Source organism: Schistocerca piceifrons, chromosome 1, assembly GCF_021461385.2.
Source record: "Schistocerca piceifrons isolate TAMUIC-IGC-003096 chromosome 1, iqSchPice1.1, whole genome shotgun sequence".
In the NCBI taxonomy this organism is placed as follows: domain Eukaryota; kingdom Metazoa; phylum Arthropoda; class Insecta; order Orthoptera; family Acrididae; genus Schistocerca; species Schistocerca piceifrons.
Genome location: NC_060138.1, coordinates 342,011,471 through 342,037,125, shown reverse-complemented (window position 1 = coordinate 342,037,125; position 25,655 = coordinate 342,011,471). Strand labels below are relative to the sequence as shown.

The following is a 25,655-nucleotide window of genomic DNA, read 5'->3' as shown; positions in this document are numbered from 1 at the left end:
GTCTATGATTAGTTCAAGTAATTTCACTGTTTTGTTTTCATTTTTAGTTACTTTGAGATTAAATATTATTTCTTCTGTTTTTGTTTGATTTATGCACAGCTGGTTAGCCTGACACCAGTAATTAGCCATTTGCATCATTTCTCTATTTTTGTCCCGTACACTCTGTAAGTTCTCTCCTATACTTATTAATGTCATATCGTCAGCACATAGTATGTTCTTACACGGTATGTAATTCGAGAAGTCATTAACATAGACAATGAACAGAAAAGGTCCAAGAACAGAACCTTGGGGTATTCCTCTTTCTATAGGGAGTATTTCTGACCTCTGCTTATTTGCATATACAAGTTGTAACCTATTGCTTGGATAAGATTTGAATAGATGGAGTGTATCATCTTCAATGCCATAGTATTTTAACTTTTTGATGAGTATGTCACGTGACACTGAGTCAAATGCTTTACTTAGGTCAATAAGTGTTCCAGACATTGATACCCTTTTTTCATACCCTTCATAAACATTGCCCACCAAAGCTTCTACTGCTTTTACAGTTAATAGATGTGACCTGAAGCCAAACTGTTGTTCATTTAAAATTTTGTTGGTTTCAAAATACCTGTATATCTGTTTATGCACACAATTTTCTACTAACTTGGATATGAGTGGTACTATTGAAATGGGTCTGTAGTTATTTGGGAGGTTTCTTTCACCTTTTTTATACACAGGCAATATAACTGTGAGCTTAAGACAGTCAGGGAATATACCTTCATCAAGTACTCTGTTTGATAGTGAGAGAAGTGGCATTTTAATTTCTTTTGCTATACATTTTATGATGAAATTACTGAGTCCATAATAGTCTTCTGTTTTGGAGTTACTTAATTTGTTTATTGACTTATGAATATCATTTAATGTGAGTCGGGTCCAAGTGAACTTCTCACTTCTCGTCTGTTTTGCACAAGTGAGCAATGCTTCTGCTTCAGAGGCAGAATTAATGGGTAGGGTGCTGACGATATTTACAAAATATTCATTGAGAATATTGCAGTCAACAGAGATACTCCTTTCTTTATTGGTATAGTTAATTTCCCTTTAAATGACAGTCAAGGCAGCTTTACATTTATTTTTAGAATTTAAAATATATTCATCATTCGCACAGCACTTAGCATTTTTTATTTCTAATCTGTAAAGGTTTTCCTTGTCCCTATCACTGTTACGAGATTTGTCTTTCATAATCATCAGTAGTATTCTGAGATTGTTAAGTTGTGGGGTGTACCACTTGTTAGTATTTTGTTGCTTATGAGTAATATTACTCTGGTACCTTTTGGTTACCAAGGGGCATGTCATTTCTACTATATGCTTGATCTCTGTCAGGAAAATGGAAAAACATTTATTAATCGTTTTCTTGTTATCCGTTACATGAGTCCAATCCATTTCTTTTAACTGGTTTATCATTTTGTTTACATTGGATTCACCTAGAATTCTATATGTCACTTCTTTCTCTGTAGAACTGAAGGCTGACTTTTCTATTTGAAGTCATAGCCCTGCGTGATCTGATATTCCTAATTCTATTTCTGTGAGATTTTAAGCTTGATATATATGGTGTGAAATATTTTATTTTGAGGAAATCTCACAACATGTTATGTCTACAGTGTAATTTTGTGTAGCATAGCAGTCTCTTTCCTCTTAATTCACTAACTTCGGCTTTCATTAGGATTTCACATAAACTCTTTTCTCTTGTTAGATTTATGGTCTCCAGTTTTATATTTCTTGGGCTTTTTTTAGTATTATTTCTGTGTTTTAGGGCTTCATGCCTCAATCTGTACCAAAGGAACTATTATATGATTACTTTGTTGTCTGTCTGTATGTCAGTCTGACTATTTAGAACCCATTTTGTAAGGAATGGGTAGATGTATTAAGTTCAAATTTATGCCATACATTAAGGTCTGTCTGTGGTTGTCTGGCAATGAAAAAATTTAAGCTACTAAGTAAATACAATGAAAAGATTAATGCATTTATGGCACAGATTTTGATACTAGCAAACCACTCATCAAAACCTGTAGGGCGCTTCCCATTGACGTAGATTCATGAAATTTGCCAAGAACCAAGGTTGCAGGTTAGAAGTAAAGTAATAAACTCTGAATATTGTTCAATTATAATTATATCATCTAAAAATATCTCTTTGCCATTAGAACATACATTGCATTCATGATCTGTCAAAAGCATAATACACTTCATATGAATGTAATCAATCTGTTCTGATACAGATTTACTTTTTGTGGTATGATCTAAGCTAGGAATTTCCCTAAGTGATTGTGACAGCTTTAATTTACAGTAATAGGTACAGCATTGGAGTCACAATGTATACCATAAATAACCATAAAATAAAAAAGTAGCTGTGCCAATGTTAATTCTTAACACCTGCACTGGATACAGCCTCTGTCATTAGATGTATGAAGGAGCTGTAACAGCATTGTTGCATTCACTGTTGTTATGCTTAGAGGATATTAATATTACAACAATAATGTCAGAGTTAAAAAATAACTGTTGAAGTCTGACAAAATAAAAGTTTGTTTCAGAGCAGTTATTGTAAAGTTTCTTTTCACCATGCACAGAGTTAGACCAACCAAAATTCATAGTGGCAATTTAATAATTAAAAGTCTGACGCAAGAGCCCCACATGAATGAAGATTCATTCACACACTATAATGATAAACAATGTATATTATCACAACCACAGGGTCATAAAACTATAGACAGCATGTATCAAAGGGGAAAATTCATTTCAAAAAGTTATAAAATTACAAGTAGCTGAATGGCTGACCAGTACATACCTTCAGGTGGTGAAATTCTTTCTACTGTCAATAAATGCATAAAAATAAATAACTATCCTAGTTCTTGGAATTGTTATTCCTTTCTTAGAAAGGAAAGAATTATAGTTTTGGGGAGGTTAGAATAGAGATGCAGCAGGTCACTCATACCCAGATCAAGAGAGAACCACCTATTGTGAAGATGAGGGGACACAACTCTTAACAGTTAGGACTGTGGTGGGTATTTCAAGGTCTGTACATTAATAAATGTTACTTCCTTCCTGCAACCATGCATTTTAATCTAGTAATACTGGTTTTCATTTTTTCTCTGTAATTACAGAACAAGTCTCTACATTAATAAATGTTACTTTATTCCTGCAACCATGCATTTTAATCTAGTAACAATGATTTTCATTTTTTCCTATGTAATTACAGGACAAGTCAAGTACATCACAGTTTCCCACAGAGAGCAAGCAATACATGAAAAACAGTTTGGCCAAAACTCACCTCTCTTTTGTTTTTTGTGATGGAGGCAGAATCTCTTGTGACAAGTGCTTATTGCATTCTTGAAAGCAGTGATACGAGATGTAGGGTTAGCCGAACGTAGCAGTTTGTGTTTGTTCCGCCAGTGCATCCTTCGCTTTTTAGCTGTAACAGATTAATGCACTTTCAAATGGGTTTTACTTCTTAAAAATATACTATACATATGAACAATCTCCTGCAGAATTTTTCAAATTATTTGCTTTCTTTAGAATGAAATGTCTCCTGCATGGCTTGATGCACCAAAATCTTTTTAACCAGACACAATTCACATTCTTATTTATGATGTACTTGTGTATCTTCAGTGTCCTGTCTTCACTAAAACAGGACTTGAAACAATGTTTCACTCCCTCAAGTCATTGCACATTATGTACTTTCTTTGCCCTATTTCATACCTTTCCTCTAGCAAATAAATTATTTAAAACTCTAAACGCTGAAAATTCAGTGTTACAGGTTATCATAAGATAAAAGAAGTCACCAAAACAGTTAAATTAGATGGTGTTATTCAGAAGACAAGGTAATGTAATAATATTGTATCTTCAGACTCGATAATGAAAGCAAAATGCGAGTTAATTTTATTCTAAATATTTTTTCACAGAATCTATATTTAGTCAAATGACAATTCAATAAATATTTCATAAATTATTATAATTTTTTCTATGCACAGAATCATGTATGCCTGTCTTCTGTGTATGCCTGTCTTCAGTGCTATGTTTTATGAACTTTACTTAAAAACTGCAATAAAACATACTCAAAATCAACATAAATTTCTCAGAAATACTCTCCCTTTTTTAATGACAGAAGTAATCTCAGAGAAACTTATGCAAGGGAATGTCTATAGTAAGTTTAATTATTTTGAGACAACATTTGCTACTCCCTGTCCTTTGCCAGTGTCCAGTGCTCCAATTACATCAGACTAACTTTATCTTAGTATGATAACTGTAATTTTTTATTTTATTTTAATGCTTTGATGGGAAATCATTAAAAAATCTGTAAATCAAGAATTTATCTCACAACTGTTTATTTCAGATTGTATAATGTGCCAATAATTGGAAGTGCATTGTTCACCTAGTAATCTACAACTGAGCAGTGTATTTCAAGAGTATAATATAATAGAACCAGCTGCATCACTACACAACATATCTCCTGAATGATTTTTATTTACATTTGTCAGTTTGGATGTTCCACCTGGCAGTGCTAAAAGTCCATTGGCATAACTGTTCTTCCACCTCCAATGCAAACAGTACAAAATGGAAATAGTAAAATAAATAGAGGAAGTGATATAATTTCTGTATGCAATAGGGCCATCTTAAAATGTATGGGATAGCAGGCATGCTTCAGTAATACTTCACAATTGTCACTGAAGCAAGTGGTCTCGTCTAGTGATGAAAGAACTTCCTTTCAACAGTGTACATCGCATGTCACAAATATAGATGCCACCAATGAAGTAAAGCCAATTGACTAACCAGGTGCCAAATACACCAACAGCTTGGTGAGCAAATGACGGACTGTGGAAAGCTTTTTTAGGACATCACCTGCCAATGGGCCTCACTCAAATGAGTACACTTGGCCTCAAATTAATTTTAAATTCCCATAACTGAGAGTGGAAGGTAACATGAAGTGTGGATGTTTCCCACATTGTATTTTGAATGTAGTACCAGGAAAGTACTTGAAAAATCTGAACATTATAATATTCTGTAAAGAAATTCCATTAAAAATTATTATTTTCATGTTTGTTAATCAGTAAGAATGGTCTAAATTGTTAAGTAACATCCAATATTTAATCAGAACTATTCTGAGGGTCAGAATAATAGGCAAGACATTACAAAGACAAAATACCAAATTATACATATTAATGCTCCACTATAAATGTTTGTTGTAACACAATAAACTGATAATCAACTGTCTTAAAACAAAGTACAATTACATTAATTTTTTTTAGTTTACAATAATTAATATTTTATTAAATCATTCATATGTCCTATTTTCTGTGTCTGTGACCCAAAATTACCAAGAGCATGTTTGTAAAGTGGTAGTTCCTGGAGAAATCTCATGGTGAGTAGCTGTTTACTCTTAACAGAGAGAATAGTAAAAAATTGTTTGAATTGAAAATATGAAATTTTTTCAATGCAAGATGCTGTAATCAGTTTTCTGCAACTGATGGACAGCAAAGTAAAAAATGCAATTAATGGTTGATGTATACAAATGGATTTGATTTTCTAGGTGATAATGAGAATCTAATCCCATGGTCTATTAGTTCCTCAAACGTTGAAGGACCAGCAATAAGAGCTTTTGATATGAATTACAAAACAGCTGGTAAATCAGATAATTGCACTAATTTATATCATTTGTGCTTGCCATCATTTTAAAAAAGTTAATCAACAAACATGTTTAACACCTATGTAATGGCAAGTTATACTGTGAAACATTGAAACTTATTAGCTGACAAATTTCATGAAGAAATTGCCTGATGACGAGGCTGTGACTGCTGTGAAAAAAAAATTTAAGTTGTGTCTCCAATTTTTGTTCTTTTTTTTTTTTATCCATCAAGAGAGATTTCATCAGCATCTGGAAATTCACTGCTCTTAATTTGCAGATAAGCTATATTACAAAACTGTCACATGACATGCCATCAGCATTACAGAGATGTGATGCCATAAAAATATCAGAAAGTCACTATCATATTCATCTATAAAAATAGTGAACTGCAATAATTATTGAAAGGCAAACTTAATCCCAACTTTTGCACAACTGTATGACTACATTCTAAAGGGCAGTGAAGCCAGAACAGAAATTATAAGAACAAAGTTGATTTAGATCACGGCAATTATTTATAGATAAAATAATTACTTAAAGAAATCATGTAGCCAAACTAATATACGATTAAATCTTTGTGAATTTCCAAATATATTTGCATGACATTATGACTACATTCTAAAGGGCAGTGAAGGGAGAACAGAAATACGAAAAAAATTGATTTAGGCCATGGAAATTATGTATAGACAGAATAATTACTTTAAGAAATCATGCAGCCAAACTCATACCCAACCATTACATCTTTGTGAATTTCCAAAAAGCACATAACACAGTCAGTTATGGCCCAGTATGTGAAACAGTGGGCTAATAAATATTGAAGTGACAGTTGTAGAACAATTTCATATATGCGATGTTAGCACAGTAAAGATATAGACTGAAATTTCTTCGGTATTTGGCTTCTCAGAGGGACTGAAAAAAAGCTTCTGTTATAGCATCTATTCTCTTGAAGACATGTTTAGAACAAGCCCTTAAGGTCTCGAGAAGAAAATGCAATGTACATGAGATATTGGAAGGAGATTGTAATTTGTGCACTCTCCTTTTTGATAATAACCAAATAATTATAGCTGAAGACATGGACAATGTAAGTTATATGCTCTTAATGTTAAAAGAAATATGAAACATTTCACCTTATAATCAAGGAGGGAAAAATGGGCAATTGGGCCCACCCATACTACACAGTATCCTTGTCCATCCCTACTCCATTCCTACACCCAGCCTCTAGCCTCATGGCTCATATCCCTGCAACAGACCCTAACGCAAGAGATCTGTCCCATACATCCTCCCAATACCATGTACCCCAGGCCTATCATTGGCATCTCCTACCCCATCAAAGGCAGGGAAACCTGTGGAAATAGCCATGCGATCTACAATCTTAGATGCAACCACTGTGCTGCATTCTATGCGGGCATGACTACTAAAAAGCTGTCTGTCCACTTGAATGGCCACTGCTAAACTGTGGCCAAGAGACAGCTGGACCATCCAGTTGCTGAACATGCCACCTATCACAATGTGCTTCATATTTATGGCTGCTTCACAACCCGTGCCATTCCTGTTCTTCACACCAACACCAATTTTTCTGAACTTCATATGCAGGAACTGTCCTTACAACACATCCTTCATTCCTGTCATTCCTGTAACCCCCCCCCCCCCCTAGCCTCCTGTCCTCAACCTTCACAAGTCCCTGTCCTCCACCTGCCTATCCCCTTCCCTGCTGCCAGTACAGTGCACACAAGCCTTCTATCCTGCTGATTCACCTGCAAATCCTTTCCTCTTCTGTACTTTTCCCCCCTTCTTTCCGCGTTCTCCCCCAAAGCACACCCTACCAATGCTACAACTGTCTCCACTATATCTCTGCACCCTCCCATTGACATCACCAATATCTTCCCCCACCCCCACCCGAATACCCCTCCCCTCCCCATCACATACCTCCTTCTTACCCCCACCACCCACTCCAGAAGATTCCTGCTCATGTATGATGCAGTCACAGTCAGGTCATGGCATGTGGAGACAGTAGCCACGTGTGTGTGTGTGTGTGTGTGTGTGTGTGTGTGTGTGTGTGTGTGTGTGTGTGTTGTTGTTGTTGTTGTATCAATACCTGAGATTCCCATTTCTGAGGAAGGAGTTTGTATGAACACTTAAATATTTCTTGTATTCTTTGCAACTGTGCCGGTCTGTGACCCAATGCTACCTCTATGTGGTGAGTAGCAATCTACTCCTTCATTGTCATAGTTATTCATCCTGGACTTTCGATTATTAAATCAAAGCTCATTCATCATCGTAGAAAAATGTGAAAGATTTATGGTACACCCGTAGGAGTAATGTATGCCACATCTTAGATGAGTATGTGCCTTCCAAGATAGAGGATGAGGTCCAATAGCAAAGTTAGGAACATACTATGGAAGGAGACAAAGCATGAGAGTCAAATGAAGCCAACCCACTGCTGACAAACAAGGCCAGGATGAACAGGATGAAGCAAAAACAAGCATAAAGACACCTGTATGAGAATCATTCAATGACTGTAAAACTGCCAAATTGTAAAAAACTCTACTAAGTTTTTGTTTCAGATTAAATCAATGGATCCAGTGCATCCATCAAATCAATTCTTGACTCTACCAGTATCAATCATTCATTTATTCATTCAGTCACACATCATGTTTCATGTATCCAATAATGAAAGAGCCTTGAAGGGTGTGGAATGAATTAAGACATTAACAAGCACAAACAGCTACTGCAAGCTACTTCTATAAAGTATACTGATAACAAAATTATGACTAGTGCTAATCTATCCACACCAGTAATAACAGAAATTACTTTATACCTGTTTATGTACATTAGGAGAACAACAGTTACAGCATACAATCAAATGAAAACTAAAATACTTGATTCCAAATTCCAGAGTTGCTACAGTGGAAAAGATAAGACCTTCGATTCCCCTTCTGCACACTTTATGGATACAAAATAACACTTACAGAGACATGTAATTGTTGAATCAAAAAGCAACTCAGTTGTTCAAGAAAAGGAAGTTCATTAGGTGTGATGGCATAGATTTTTGAAGCAATGGAGCCTCACTAGCAAATGGAAAAATTTTCTAATAAACTTGCTTTAATAATTATAGTTTCTTTTAGCCTAGTGGAGGTTACTTTCCAGTCAGTTCTTGTGTATTTCATTTTGTGAAAGGCAGTGGTGAATTATGAATCAGTGTTTTGTAATATCTACTATTTATTTTGGTTGGCTTTTCATTTATGTTGGCGAGTAAATACATGATAGGGACGGCGAAGACAGTAGGCTTAATTTTCCCAGAACCTTGCCTGCCGATGAGTGCCTTTCTTCTGTAAGATAACAGGGGATAATATGGAGCTCTTTCAAGTAGTTCATAATTTAAATTTAAAGCACAGCAGCAGAGATAATATGCTGGGCAAAATAGACTGGAAAATACTTGTTTTTTGTTTTGATGGGCGTTGTAGTTCTGTTGCAAAGTACTTTGGTTTTCTTTTAATGCACAAATGCAACCGTTCACTACCAACCCCCTTTGCAGATGAGCCACATGAAAAAATAGGTAGTTAACGAGCCCGAGTTTAGTTGCAATTGGGGGCTCGTCTGGGGGGAAGAGACAAACAGTCTACGAATCGCACCGATTATTATGTGTACAGATCGAATTTATTTGTGAACATAAAAACACATGGCTACAAAGTTAAAGTGTTTCTTTGAATAAATAAGTTCCAATCTGAACGTGTATAGTTCGTTTCACTGCTGTTCAAAAGCTTTAATAATTATAGTTTCTTTTAGCCTAGTGGAGGTTACTTTCCAGGCAGTTCTTGTGTATTTCGTTTTGTGAAAGGCAGTGGTGAATTATGAATCAGTGTTTTGTAATATCTTCTATTTATTTTGGTTGGCTTTTCATTTATGTTGGCGAGTAAATACATCATAGGGACGGCGAAGACAGTAGGCTTAATTTTTCCAGAACCTTGCCTGCCGATGGGTGCCTTTCTTCTGTAAGATAACAGGGGATAATATGGAGCTCTTTCAAGTAGTTCATAATTTAAATTTAAAGCACAGCAGCAGAGATAATATGCTGGGCAAAATAGACTGGAAAATACTTGTTTTGTGTTTTGATGGGCATTGTAGTTCCGTTGCAAAGTACTTTGGTTTTCTTTTAATGCACAAATGCAACCGTTCACTACCAACCCCCTTTGCAGATGAGCCACATGAAAAAATAGGTAGTTAACGAGCCCGAGTTTAGTTGCAATTGGGGGCTCGTCTTGGGGGAAGAGACCAACAGTCTATGAATCGCACCGATTATTATTTGTACAGATCGAATTTATTTGTGAACATAAAAACACATGGCTACAAAGTTAAAGTGTTTCTTTGAATAAATAAGTCCCAATCTGAACGTGTATAGTTCGTTTCACTGCTGTTCAAAAGCTAGCCAATATATGACTCAATAGTAGGGGCGCAAATGCAACCGTTCACTACCAACCCCCTTTGATGATGAGCCACGTGAAAAAATAGGTAGTGAACGAGCCCGAGTCTAGTTGCAATTGGGGGGCTCGTCCGGGATCGGACTTCCTTGTCTATTCCATAGTATTTCGGAATCGGGTGTCTGTCTGATGTTCAGGCTTTTGAACAGTCAGTGGGGGGGAGGGGGGGGGGGCTCCGAGCTAAATCAGTGCATTAGCAGTAGCGGAGTGTTTGTGCTGGACAAGATACGCGCTGCCTCTTGGTTACGCCGATATAAGGCCACCACGATTGTGAGGCAGTCATTTACACAGCCTGATGAGTCAACCACGTGTTGCCGCGGGTAAAACCGCAGTTTGTGCCATGACCACGTGTTGCCGCGAGAAAAAACCGTCGTCTGTGCCACGTCCATGTGTTGCTATGCGTAAAGCAGTCGAAGCTGTATCCACGTCCTGCCGATGATCAACGCTGTCGTCCATGCCACCGACCAATACGACTACATGCTGCCAAGGGCCCACGCAACGTGTTCTTGCTCCTGATCGAGTTTGCTGCGTGTCCACGCCGCCGTTTACGATTCAGTGCATAGCTGTGCTTCGGAGCTCACTGCAGACGTCGTGTCACACGAGGATATAAAAGATAAGTACAGCCAGCAGCTACATTGCAAAATTGTGCCCTTTCATTAGCCATGGACGATGAGATGCGTGAATCTCAAAGTGAAGGCGAATCAGTGGATGTTAGGAGTAACTGTAGTAGCCCTAGCATGCCAAAAGAAATAGGCTGGATACCAGGAAGTGACCTGAGTACATTTTTTGTAAAACTTACTAGTAAATTAGGAGAAATAGACTCAAAAATAGGGACTATAAAAACTGCAATAGTTGGAGAAATGGATTCGAAAATAGGGGATATGGAATTGAGGCTTAGTGATAAAATAAAGACAGTGAGTGAAAAATTTGATCAGCTAGATCTCAGATTCACTCAAATTACAGATAAAGTCGAAAGCACAGTTAAAATTGTTGAGGGAATTATTGAGAGAGTTGATGAGGTTGAAAGAGAACTAGTAGCCAAGGTAGACACTGTGCAAAGTAATCTTGTGGGGCAGATTCCGGTACAGGAATAGAAATGCACATGCCTTCAAATACAAACAGAGGCAGACATTGAATCCATTAAGATAGGAGTGCTGGATTGCCATAAGGGGATTACTGACAATAAGAAGGAATTAGGAGGGGAAATAAATGTCTTGAGGGAAACAGTTAATACTGTGGCAGCAGGGAATGGAAATTTATTGTTAGGATATCCTATGGGGCATGGATTTCAGTCAAAACCTTTTAGTGGGGAGAATAAATACCATGCAGTTGACTTTCTAGCTGATTGTAAGGATAACTTTGTGACAGGGATGAGTGAGCAGTCAAAAATTAAATATGTTAAGAGGCAGTTGGAAGGGAGAGCTCAAACCTGGGCAAACCAAAATGATGATAAATTTTGTGATTTTAAAGCCTTTGAAGGCCTGTTCTTGAGCAAATACTGGGGCCAGGCAAAACAGTTAAGATTGCAAAACGATTTTTTTAATGGACCCAGTTACAAGAGTGGAAAGGAAAGTATGAGAGAGTTCTGTGTTAGAGAACTGAATAAATTAAATCATCTGGATAGGCCACTGGGTGTATTAACAGAAATATCTACACTAAAGAGAAGATTACCAGAGTATTTGCAATGGGATTTGATTCACAGTGCAACAGATTCAGTGGAAGAATTTTTTTTAATTTTGTGGATAATATGGACAGGGCATTGTGTTACAGACCTAAATACATGGAACAGAGGGAGAGTGGAAGGTATCATGAAAGGGGAAACAGTATTAATTATGAGTACAGTAATAATCATAACAGGTGGAGAGAAGATAGAAGTGATCAGAATAATCAGGATAGAGATTGGAGAAGCAGGCCACAAAGATATAACAGAAACTTTGGGGGGAGAAGAGACAATTTTGATCAGATGAGGAGTGATAGAGAAGGTATGAGAACAGGAATGCCAGATGCAAATAGACAGGGTAGGCAATCAAAAAACTAATTGATGCCTCACTTAAGGTCTGCAGGGGGGCTGGTAATTATGTCAACAGGGCCAGACAAGGACCTGATGGGATGAGTAATAATGTCAGCAAGGAAAATAGGGAAATTAGGATGTGTCATTTGGATGCTGTCTTAGGAAATGAAAATCTATGGGGAGGTTTTAACAATTATAGAAATACAGATAAAAGGTATAAGAGGAAAAAATGGAACAAGGTTAATATCAGCAATGAACAGTGTGAGTTTAACATTGATGACATGTTTAAAAGGGAAGAGAAATTACAAGCAGAGGAGGACAATATTGGTTTGTGTGCAGCAAAATTCATTGAAAGATCAGAGACAGAGGTTGTTTCATCAAAAGGGGAAACAGAAGTGGATATGGAATTAAGGGGCGATGTTCACAGTAATAATGGATGTGATGAGTGGGTAGAGATGTCTATTGGAAATAGTATGGAGAATGGTGGAAAAGGTGTATTATGTGTGATGTAAAGGCTAATATGAGTGGTGTATTGGACAATGTGGAAAATGCTGGTAAATTTCCTACTGATAATGTTACTGTGCTTGTGGATGCAGGTGTTAACTGTGGTGGTGGTGATAATGACTTCAATGTAGATATGGAAATGTGTAATGCTATGGAGAATGTTGCTGTAGGTTGCCCAGAAGATAAAATTGAAACCTATGTTTTCTTAACTGATGAGGATGCAAGCCTGAGAATTGTGGATGGTTAGGAAAGGAGGAGGCAGATTATGATTTGAGTGATTGGGTGTCCTATGCAAAATTACATAAAGCTTTGATGCCTCAAGAATGGGGTAAAATAAAATTTAAAATTGCCAGAAAATTGGAAGAATTAAGTGAAGAAGAGAATGTTGAGTTTGCTATTAAGGATCTGTTTAAAGGGGATACTGATGTATGTTTTGGAGAAAGACCTAAAGATATTTGCATTTAGCAAGAGGAAAGCAGGAGTGAAGTAGAAAGAGATTTATTACAGGAATCAGGGCTGAACAGAGTAGAAATAGAGGTGATACAACCAATAATTGATATCAATGTGGGAGGAGTTACACATATAGCATTATTAGACTCTGGCTCAAGTTTATCTGCAGTCTCTGAATCTTTCTGGCAGCAAATTAAAGGTTTAGAATTAATAGAATTACCAGTTACAGGAGTCAAAATTAAGACAGCAACTGGGACATGCAGCAAGCCCATCAGCAGAGAAGTTTTGCTGGAATTTAATAGTAATGAGTATTGTTTTGATATTAGTTGCTTTGTGGTGAAGGGTTTGGCATTGAATGTAATTTTGGGTATGGACTTCTTGTACAAGTATGACTGTATCATTTTTGTAAAGGACAGAGTGGCAGAATTTGATGCTGGTGGAAACAGACGAAGAATAAAATTTAAAGAGGAATTAAAAGGAGGTGAGACAATGACTCATTTACAAAGGATCGATGAGGTAGGTGATGAAATGTGCACTGAACAGCAGATATATGACAAAGTAAATGAAATGGGACATTTAAAGGAGGAACAAAAGGTGCAGCTTACAGATTTATTGTGTAAACATAAGCATGTGTTCTCCAACAGACCTGGAAAAGTTGTAGATTTCAGTTATGTCTTGAGGGTATTGCCACATGAAGTAATACTCCTATAGCAATAGCTAATAGAGAGGCTGTAAGGGCAAGGATACAGATGATGTTGAAGTGGGGCATACTGGAAATGGGGAGGAGTGAGTATTGTAATCCAATACTAGTGGTGAAAAAGAGGGATGGTTCTATAAGAATAGTATTGGATGCAAGAAAGCTAAATAAAATAATAGTCAAAGAAAATGATCAGCCAGAGAACATGAATGAGCTGTTGCAAAAATTTTATAATGTTGAAATTCTGTCAAGTGTTGATTTGACTTCAGGGTTCTGGCAGGTTCAATTGGCTGAAGAGAGCAGAATGTACACTGCTTTCTTATTTGAGGGCAGGACTTATATGTTTACAGTTGTGCCATTTGGTTTATCAATATCTGCAGCAGTTTTTGTAAAGGCTTTAAGTCATGCGTTGGGTGATGAACTAATGAGAAAATTGACAGTGAATGTAAATGACATTTTGATTACGAGTAGCAATTGGCAAGAACACTGTCAGCTGTTGGAGGATGTATTCAAGGCTATATCTAAAGGGGGAATGACCCTTAAGTTAAGTAAGTGTGAATTTTTTCGAGCAACATTACTATTTCTCGGTCATCAGTTAACTCCTAATGGCATTCTGCCCAATAAAGAGAAAACCAAGGCTATTGTTGACTGCAAGGTGCCAATGAACAGGAAACAATTGAAATCATTTATAGGAATATGTTCATTCTACAGGAAGTATATAAGTGATTATAGCCTGAATTCGCCTAACTTATGTAGACTATTAAAGAAAAGTGTAACCTGGTGCTGGACATCTGAGTGTGACAGGGAATTTAAAGCCATAAAGAATAGCTTAAAAAATAGCAAAATTTTGTTCTATCCAGATTTGTCTTTGCCTTTCTGTATTGAGGCAGAAAGCTCAGATTATGGGATAGGGGCAGTGTTATTTCAGGAGAGGATAGTAGATGGGAAGACTGAGCACAGGGCAATTGCTTTTGCAAGCAGAATGCTGTCCAAACATGAATTAATGTATGGTATCTCAAAGAAGGAACTTTTAGCCATAGTCTTTGGATTTCAGAAGTTCAGGATATATGTGGAAGGTAGGAAAGTGATTGTTTAGACAGACCATAAGGCTCTGAGCTATTTGCAAGAATGTAAGCTGTTAAATAATTGACTCCTGACATGGGCCATGTTTCTGCAGCAGTTTAACTATGAGATAAGATATGTTAAAGGCACAGACAACAATGTGCCTGATGCCTTATCAAGGTTACCTTTCATTAGAGAAGAACATGAAGGGAATGCAGATGAGAAAGAACTACAGATATTGTACATGAAAGGAGTGGGTGGAGAGAAGGAAATCAAATCCATCTGTAAGGACATGAGGAGATTTCAGAATGAGGACCAAACCTTGAAGTTTATCAAAACAAACTTTGGAAGTAAAGAACATGAAAAAGTAGCAAAATACTATAGAATTTATAAGGGGATTTGATTTAGAAAAAGAAATTTGGACAAAGAGGAGTGGAAGGTATGTTTTCCAGATGAACACGTGGAAAAATTAATCAATTACGTCCACCTTAGCCATGGGCATTATGGGGCTCAGAAATGTTTGGAAATACTGCAGGACTATGTTAGTTTTAACAACATGGCCAGGAGAGTAAAGAGACAGTTGTCTTCTTGTGACAAATGTCAAAGGGTGAAGTATAATACTATTGCAGTACAAGGAGAGATGCAGAATATTGTTCATAAAAGAAATGGTGAACTGCTGGCTATTGATTTATTTGGGAGGCTGCCAACAGGTCGAGGGGGTGTAAAGTACGTTCTTTTAGCTGTTGATGTATTCTCAAAGTTTGTATGGCTGTATCCACTCAAAAAGACCACTAGCCAGAATATAATTAACAAGTTAGAGAAAGATTACTTTGTGAATGTTATAAAACCAGAGAATGTTCTGTCTGATAATGGAGCACAATTTGTATCTAGTGTGTGGGGGAAGTTTATGCAAAGATCTGGGATAAAGCATATAAGGATTTCAGCGTATCACCCTGTGGGAAACCTGGCTGAGAGGTATATGAGGGAGCTGGGTAGGCTATGTAGGACATATTGCAGTAAAAAGCATAGTACTCGGGCAGAATACATAACTGTGTTTGAGGATCTTATGAACACAGTGAAGAGTTGTGTGTCAGGATTCTCACCCTATGAGCTCATGAAAGATATCAAGCCAGACAATCTAATAGCAGAACACATAGATTTTCCTCCATCTCAAGGATTGACAGGTCAAGAGAAGATGCAGATGGCCAGACAGCAAATGTTAAAGAAAGGACATGAGAGACAGAGGAGGCATGGAGAAAGGTATAAGACAACAAAGTGCAAGGAGGGATATAAGGTGCTGGTGACGAACAAGAAAAATTCCAGTGACATTGATGGCGAAATCAAAAAGTTATTTGAATTATACCATGGACCCTTTGAGATAACGGGTTGTCCACACCCTAATGCATATAGGTTGGTATATCCAGTGTCCAAAAAGCCGTTTGGACTGAGAAATGCAATGGAGTTGAAAAAATATGTGGTGAAAGAATAAAGGGTAAGGAAGTGAGATTCCCATGTATACTATTGTCAAGTTAAAAAAAAAGTATTGGGGGCTATGTATATGTGTATTTATAATTGGAGTATTATTTGTGTTACTGTGTATGTTGGCATGCCATTGTTGGTGGTCAACAAACTTCATTATACTATATGTATTTGCAATAAGGGAATCTGTTGTCCAATGGATTTGCACAACTGGTGTGGGTGTGATAGAAGCCTTGTTGAAAGTCATACAGGAACTGAAACCTACTGTACATATAGTCTATTTCGGTATAAATGTGTGGAGAATATAGGAGGGAGGAAATCTGCAAATAGTTTGTTAAAAAAAATAGTTGAGATTTTATTAAAATTTCTAATGTATCTGTGGCATCTGGAGTTGATACTGGTTTGTAGGGGCAGGATTGTTGCTGGGACAGTCAGGTAGGGCCATCACTAAATATGCAAATTGTAGAGGCATATGGGAAATAATTAACTTGCTTATTATAAGATGTACATGAGGGAAGTGAGGGAAAGAACACTAATGGCTAAGTGGATGCTTGTAAAAGTTTATGACCTTGGTGAGTTTGTTTGCCATTTATGATTGAATCTAGTTAGCCATGGAAATGGTAGAAGAGAATGGGTTTCAAGATGTTGCCAAATATTATGTGAAAATTGATATAGGGATTAAAAAAAGAGCTTATTTATGTACAGTGATATACAGGGTGTTACAAAAAGGTACAGCCAAACTTTCAGGAAACATTCCTCACACACAAAGAAAGAAAATATGTTATGTGGACATGTGTCCGGAAACGCTTACTTTCCATGTTAGAGCTCATTTTATTACTTCTCTTCAAATCACATTAATCATGGAATGGAAACACACAGCAACAGAACATACCAGTGTGACTTCAAACAGTTTGTTACAGGAAATGTTCAACATGTTCTCCGTTAGCGAGGATACATGCATCCACCCTCCGTCGCATGGAATCCCTGATGCACTGATGCAGCCCTGGAGAATGGTGTATTGTATCACAGCCAACCACAATACGAGCACGAAGAGTCTCTACATTTGGTACCGGGGTTGCGTAGACAAGAGCTTTCAAATGCCCCCATAAATGAAAGTCAAGAGGGTTGAGGTTAGGAGAGCGTGGAGGCCATGGAATTCGTCCGCCTATAGCAATCCATCGGTCACCGAATCTGTTGTTGAGAAGCGTACGAACACTTCGACTGAAATGTGCAGGAGCCCATAGTGCATGAACCACATGTTGTGTCGTACTTGTAAAGGCACATGTTCTAGCAGCATAGGTAGAGTATCCAATATGAAATTGTGATAACGTGCTCCATTGAGCGTAGGTGGAAGAACATGGGGCCCAATCAAGACATCACCAACAATGCCTGCCCAAACATTCACAGAAAATCTTTGTTGATGACGTGATTGCACAATTGTGTGCGGATTCTCGTCAGCCCACATATGTTGATTGTGAAAATTTACAATTTGATCACGTTGGAATGAAGCCTCATCCGTAAAGAGAACATTTGCACTGAAATGAGGATTGACACATTGTTGGATGAATCATTCGCAGAAGTGTACCCGTGGAGGCCAATCAGCTGCTGATGGTGCCTGTACACGCTGTACATGGTACGGAAACAACTGGTTCTCCCATAGCACTCTCCATACAGTGACGTGGTCAACGTTACCTTGTACAGCAGCAACTTCTCTGACGCTGACATTAGGGTTATCATCAACTGCATGAAGAATTGCCTCATCCATTGCAGGTGTCCTCGTTGTTCTAAGTCTTCCCCAGTCACGAGTCATAGGCTGGAATGTTCCGTGCTCCCTAAGATGCCGATCAATTGCTTTGAACGTCTTCCTGTCGGGACACCTTCGTTCTGGAAATCTGTCTCGATACAAACGTACCGCGCCATGGCTATTGGCCCATGCTAATCCATACATCAAATGGGCATCTGCCAACTCCGCATTTGTAAACATTGCACTGACTGCAAAACCACGTTTGTGATTAACACTAACCTGTTGATGCTACGTACTGATGTGCTTGATGCTGGTATTGTAGAGCAATGAGTCACATGTCAACACAAGCACCGAAGTCAACATTACCTTCCTTCAATTGGACCAACTGAATCGAGGAAGTACAGTACATACTGACGAAACTAAAATGAGCTCTAACATGGAAATTAAGCGTTTCGGGACACATGTACACATAACATCTTTTCTTTGTTTGTGTGTGAGGAATGTTTCCTGAAAGTTTGGCCATACCTTTTTGTAACACCCTGTAGATGTATGGGTGCTTAAAAAATATAAGAATCTGCGTCTGGGAATAAATTCTCTTGGTGCGGGGGTAGAAATGTCGGAGCTCCTGATTTGGGAACATTTGAAGGGTGAAATAGAATACATTTAAGAATGCCATGTTTGTGTTTGATTTGTGTGCATGTCTGTCATTTGTATAAACCTCAATAAGAGCTGATCAGTGAACACAGGATGTTCCAGGGAGGGTTTGGATAGCCTGACTCCTGGGAAATGTGGGTCTGCATGTCTAGGCAAGATTTATGAGGATTTGATTAAATGTTGATAGGATGGCTTGGCTAACACAGTACTGCTGGCTGACAAGTTTGGAAAGACTGCATTCCAATGCATAAACCTGTGAACACAAGGATCTGGTTACAACAACTTTGTGCAAGTTACAGAAACAACTGTGTAAACAGCGGAAGTGTTAATGTGCAGTGAGTATGCAACCTACATATAGACTAACATGGGCATTTATACGATATAAGTTTCTTTGCATTTTGCCTGCCCAATCAGACTCAATAGGAGACTATCTAATTGTATATTTGAGTTGGATACATTGTTGGATAATGTTTGTACGTTTTCTGATGACAGTACTTACACTGATTAACTCACCACTATAACACTGTTCTTCATGTTTTGGTACCATTATAGTTATAATTAAAATGTTTAATATATAAAGTAATATGTGTTCGCTCCATTTGGTGTTACTTCATGTTGCCATTATTAAGGTAATGTCTCCATGAAGTGGGGGTATGTAAGGTAACAGGGGATAATATGGAGCTCTTTCAAGTAGTTCATAATTTAAATTTAAAGCACAGCAGCAGAGATAATATGCTGGGCAAAATAGACTGGAAAATACTTGTTTTGTGTTTTGATGGGCGTTGTAGTTCCGTTGTGTAGTGTTTTGGTTTTCTTTTAATTGCAACAAATTATAAAAGTGTGGTGATAAATGTGTAAAATTATATACTGTATTTAGATTTAAGTATTTAAATATTATAAATTATTGTCAACGAATTGTGGCCATGTTTAGCAATTATTTTGACTACTGTGATGTCATGTGACCCGACTCAGGACTGTGGATATGAGCGGGAAAATCGGGGTCTTTGTTGGTTGTCCGTTGTGGTGGCAAGTTGGGAGCGGCAAAGTGCCACGAATGCAAGCATGGATGCCAGTGTATGTGAAGCAACAACGTGAAAGTGTGTGGGTGTGAGACAAACAGTCTACGAATCACACCGATTATTATTTGTACAGATCGAATTTATTTGTGAACATAAAAACACATGGCTACAAAGTTAAAGTTTTTCTCTGAATAAATAAGTTTCAATCTGAATGTGTATAGTTCGTTTCACTGCTGTTCAAAAGCTAGCCAATATATGACTCAATAGTAGGGGGTGCAAATGCAACCATTCACTACCAACCCCCTTTCCAGATGAGCCACGTGAAAAAATAGGTAGTGAACGAGCCCGAGTTTAGTTGCACTTCCACCTTGAGTGTCTTTCCTATACAGACATCTAATCTGTTCAAAAATTAAATTACCACCTTTCCCTGCCTATCACCAAAAGCCATTATGTAATGTAAGCCAATTGCAAAACATCTGTCTAGTATTTGAAAATAATCCTATTCTTATTTTTCTAGCTGGAACATTAAAAGACAACATACTGCAATAATACAGGATGCTCCACAAGGAATTGTGAATAGACAGAAAATATACAGGCTAATAAATGACATTAGGCCATATTTACGATACTACATTATTGAAAACTGGAGAAATCTGAGTCCTGCTTCTAGAAAACAATACATACAAGAAAAAAGAAGATATGTTAACCAAGAACTTAAATTGAGCATAGTCAAATTTGACAACAGCCAAACAATATGCTGACACAACAACTTACTAATAAGTGATGTTCATGGAGAAATGTAGAATTAATAATAAAAGAAATGTTTCTGTTATTCTATTCCCCCTTCCCCACCACCCCGCCCACCCACCCACACCCACCCTCCTGGGCTCAAAGCCTCCTCTCAGCTGCGTGCCTCTGAGCATGCAGTAATTATTCTAAGGTTATCCTCATGATCCCTGCGTGAGCAATGCATAGGGGGTTGTAGTATATTCCTAGAGTAATTTAGAGCCAGTTCTTGAAACTTGGTTAATACACTTTCTCAAGATAGTTATATCTACCTTCAAGAGTCTTCCAGTTCAGGTCCTTCAGTATCTCGGTGAAACTCTCCCATGGATTAAACAAACCTGTGGCCATTCATGCTGCCCTTCTCTGTACACATTCAGTATGCCCTGTTAATCCTATTTGGTACAGGTCTCACACACTTGAGCAATATTCTAGAACCAGTCACATAAGCAATTTCCTTTGTAGACTGATTGCACCTCCCCAGTATTCTACCAATAAACCGAAGGCTACCACCTGCTTTACCCACAAATGAACGTATGTGATCATTCCATTCCATATCCTTACAAAGTGTTACCCCCAGGTATTTGTATGAGTTGGCCAATTCCTACAGTGACTCACTGATACTGTTGTCATAGGAAACTACATTCTTTTCAGCTTGTGAAGTGCAAAATTTCACATTTCTGAACATTTAGATCAATTGCCAACCTCTTCACCACACTAAAATCTTTTCAAGATCTGACTGAATATTTATGCAGCTTCTTTCAGATAGTACTTCATGACAGATAACTGCATCATCTATTAAAAGCCTGATTTATTATTAATATTGTCTGCAAGGTCATTAATATACAATACAAGCAACAAGGGTCTCAACACACTTCCTTGGGGCACATCTGAAGTTACTTCTACATCTGATGAAGACTCTCCACCCAAGACAACATGCTGTGTCCTCCCTATCAAAAAGTCCTCAATCCAGTTCACTTTATATCTCTTTTGATTGTACTTTTGACAATAAGTGTAGGTGCAGTGCTGAGTCAAATAGTTTTCAGACGTAATGTTGAGAGGAGGATTCTCTACATCCATCCACTTTCAGTATCTCTTATGACGGAGCATTATATCTATTTCTTTATCACTGGTTCCTCATCGTTCCCCTTTTGTTTATCTTAGCCATTTTTCTTGGACCATGAAACAGTCTTTTCTGTGTGTATTTCAAAAAGTGATCACAGTTCCTTTGTTCCTGCAGAACAAACAAGTATCCAAGCAAGTATGCATTCTGTTTCTATTATTCTTCTGTTGTTCCATTTGGCAGAGAGATCATTACAAACAAAGTGTTATTAATTACTGATAACACATGACAGCAGTGAACTCATTAAAAACACTAATGTAAAACTGAAAATGAGACAATATATTAGGCAACAAAAAAAGCAGGGCTAGAATTAACCTTTCACTCTGCCACGAAAACCACAATTAATCTTTAACAGAATGAAACTGGGACTCAAAACTAGATCTTTGCTATTCAAAGGCAAAGCTGTACCAAGTGGCTTTGTTACTAAAATATTGCATGTGAAAGCATTCAAATCCTATTCCAGCTCACAGTTTTCAGTTGTCTAAACCATTCTAGTGGTAGAATTACAACAAACTAACTTTCTACTCATGGGTTCACCGGCATACATATAAGCCATGTGTATTGCACCTATCTTCCCCTACCCCTCTCTCTGTCTATCTCCTCCTCCTCCTCCTCCCCTCTCACAACCCTTCTCCTTCGCTCCACTCAGTCTGCTCAGCAGCGCCCATCCACATGTATACCCCCTTGAACACTTTTTGTTGCTACCTGCAAAACACACCAGATGTGCAAGGCAGTCTAGGTGTCAGGTGTTACCAACACTACTTCATCCCCATCCCCCCACCCCTATGGAACTAGGTGGTACTCACCTCCATAGTACTTCTCTCTACATGATAAATAGCGTGTGTACCAAATTTGCTTGAAATCATACCAGTTGTTTAGGAAGAGGGAAGAGATATGGAAAAAACATACACACACATTTACTTATATATATTTTTATGGCACTAATTATGAATAGAGATTGCTGCTCAATTAAGACAAGTGGTGTTGAGCTGCAGGTAAGAATACAGGTAAGGACAATTATCACCTGAGCAGAAAAAACTGCCTTTCTTCAGTGACATGTGAGTTGAGGAGAGTGAGGAGCAACTGCAGAGAGGGATAGGAATAACTGGCATGTGTGGGTCATTTCAGTTAGATGCGTACAGAGGTGCAGGATAGGGAGTTTTTACAAGATACATTAGGAAAACAGTAAGTAGTGGGGGTGGTATATCCTGATCAAGGAAAATAGATATGAAAAGCAAGGTACAGTGGACAAGAATAAAGTAGGAAACTACCATGTAATGTTCAAAGTGATGCAGGGGTAGAAAGCTGTAATGGGGTGGGAACAGGAGTGGAGTTGGAGTCTGATGGAAAATGGTGACTAATGAATGAGAATGAGGTATTTGCTATGATGAAGAATCTATTGAATAACAGTAACCTCAGCAGAACCACATAAGACTCAAACAAATGAACTATGTTCTCCATTAGGACTTCAAACACCTTTTCTCTAATTCTGAAATGAAATGAAGAATATCATTCCCACAATCCTTGATCCCTCACAAAACGGTATTCCGATACATCCCCCCCCCCCCCCCCCTCCTCTCTCCCCAATCCTATATAATATCCTTGTTCATTAATTGCCACTCCTGCTCTGAAAATCCAGTCACGTGTGTTGTATTTTAGCGGATGACTCAGGTGCAACATCTGTCCCATGCACAATGTAGTTTCATTATACAATATTAGCTATATGATAGGACGATAACACTAAAACAGATCTCAAAAATCAAGCAAAAGTAAAAATTTTATGAGTTAAAATTATTTGGTCAGAATTTTAGATGTGTAAACATGTATTGGCTCTCTACTTACTCAGTTTCCTAGAACCAGTAACAGTAACAGCTTCACAGTTTCTTTTCTCTGGTAATTCATGTGTTGGCTCCTGGTCCTGTGAACAAAATTAAAAATATAAGGTACATCGCTTATCTACAAGATAAATTCAAATTGGTTATTAGTCAAAATGCTCTTGTAGATTATGCTAGAAATAAGTCAACATAGGTAAAATTATATTTCAACCAAAACTGGCCACAATACTGTCACTGCTCCACCATTAAAGCTATTTGTATTTCTGTTGCTGCTTTTGTGCAAGTGCCCTGATCTAAATCTTTCAGATTTGTTTTATTTTAGTGCCTCCAACTCAACAGAAGTTTTAATATGTGATAAGGTATGTTTCAATTAGTGAAAGTACATACTCAAATATAAAAAGCCTTTTATCAGCATATCAGCAAGTACGATTAGAACTATAAATAATGAAAGGAGCAATCATATAAACCCACTATATAGTTCATGCATTGAGTTTTCAATGGACACATAAACAACACCAAGAACATTGCTAAGCTTTCGAATGAATCCTTCTTCAGACCTGACTGAATACACAGTCATGCAAACATAAACATTAATAGCTGCATCACTCAAACGACTAAATTGTTCTGACTGACTACATTGTACTAGCGCTGCAGCTTGACTCATTAAAATTATATTTTTGTAGCAGCAGTATTTTGCACTCTTGCAACAGACAGCAGCTCACTTCAGTCACAGAAACTGTAATCAGAAAACACAGACATTATCTTCCATTGGTTTAGTACCATTACCTACATTATTACAACAGAGTAATAATCACTGAAATGGGCAAGTGGCAAAGCTGTTTCATTAGCATCAGGTATAGGTAACAATGCGAAGACCCCACACACAATCTTTGATTTAGCAGCGGACTGCATGCTATTGCAAAATCTCTTGACATCAAAACTGTGTGCCAGCCAGGGCTTTGGTATAGGTCCTTGTGTTCTCTTAAAGACTAACAAAGGAACATTCTCAAATGTCAATAAGTGATCTTGATGAAATTTGACAGGTGTGTAGAGTGACCAAAACAGTGCAATACACACTTTTTTGTTTGGGTCCAGTTTCACCTTTCAAGGGTGAAACACACCTCAAAGGTAATTTGGCATCAAAATTATGATATATAAAAATATTTTTCAGATAAAAGTTGATATGTAATTAACATTCTTGAAAACTGTATAATCAAATATTGTTATAATATGAAATTTTGCAAAATACCCCAGTGCCATTAATTAATTTTGAAACTGAAAACTTTTGTTGCAACATAAATTAAAGAAGCTTTCAAACCATATTCATCACTGTGTAATAAACTGTTTTCTGAAATACGATTTTTGGAAATAAACTGTACCCAATGTGCTGTCAAAGTATTTTGAACATACCCAATTGAAACATCTATAGATTCATCCATTACTATTCTAATTCTTTATTTTACTTATATTTGTTGTGTGTTTTAAATTGTTATTTTACATTTACATTCAGTTTCTTTTTGTCGTTTCACATACTTGTATTTTATTAATTGAAAATACTAAGTAACTCATTACAATAATGATAATCTTTAATGGAATGCTCAAGACATAACATTTTTTACACCATGCTCACAAAATGAATGAAATTTCTTCATTAATATACATGAAAGAGACGACAATATAAAACAAAATTCAGCAGGATTTCTGATTGTCATGGGTGATCCTCTAAATATCCTGATTAGTAATAGGCATATTTCAGTTTGTTGCTAAGCCTTGGTAAAGCGAAGTGATTATGTACTAGTGACTGGAGCTTGATTGTACTGTTTCACAAGTGGAGAGTAACATCATAATCATTCAACAGACCTAGACCTGGAAATCTTCTCACGAAGTTCTTCCAACATCGAAAGCCATACACATTCCACAGTTGTACCTATGCTGTCACGCTGACCACCAACCTTTTCATACTTTTGAGAGAAACTAACAGTGAATGATTACGATGTAACTCTTCACTTGAAAAACAACATAATCAAGCTGCAGTCATTATTATATAATCAATTCTCTTCGCCAAGACTTAGCAACATACTGAAATATACATGGTACAAATCAGGTTATTTAGAGGATCATCTGTGATGATTTGAAATCCTACTGAATCTTGTTTTATGTTGTCTT

At 37.3% G+C, this 25,655-nt stretch overlaps 1 protein-coding gene across 2 annotated transcripts in view; it reads right to left on the bottom strand.

Annotated features, from left to right (window-relative positions):
- Positions 1 to 25,655, bottom strand: part of LOC124786670 (myoneurin-like) — a 138,354-nt gene that overhangs the window by 67,864 nt on the left and 44,835 nt on the right. For both annotated transcript variants that reach the window (XM_047254282.1, XM_047254283.1), the window contains exons 4-5: positions 23,497 to 23,572; positions 3,302 to 3,442 (exon numbers count right to left, since the gene is read on the bottom strand). In XM_047254282.1, coding sequence (XP_047110238.1) covers positions 3,302 to 3,442; positions 23,497 to 23,572 — 217 coding nt within the window. The remainder of the gene's footprint in view (positions 1 to 3,301; positions 3,443 to 23,496; positions 23,573 to 25,655) is intronic.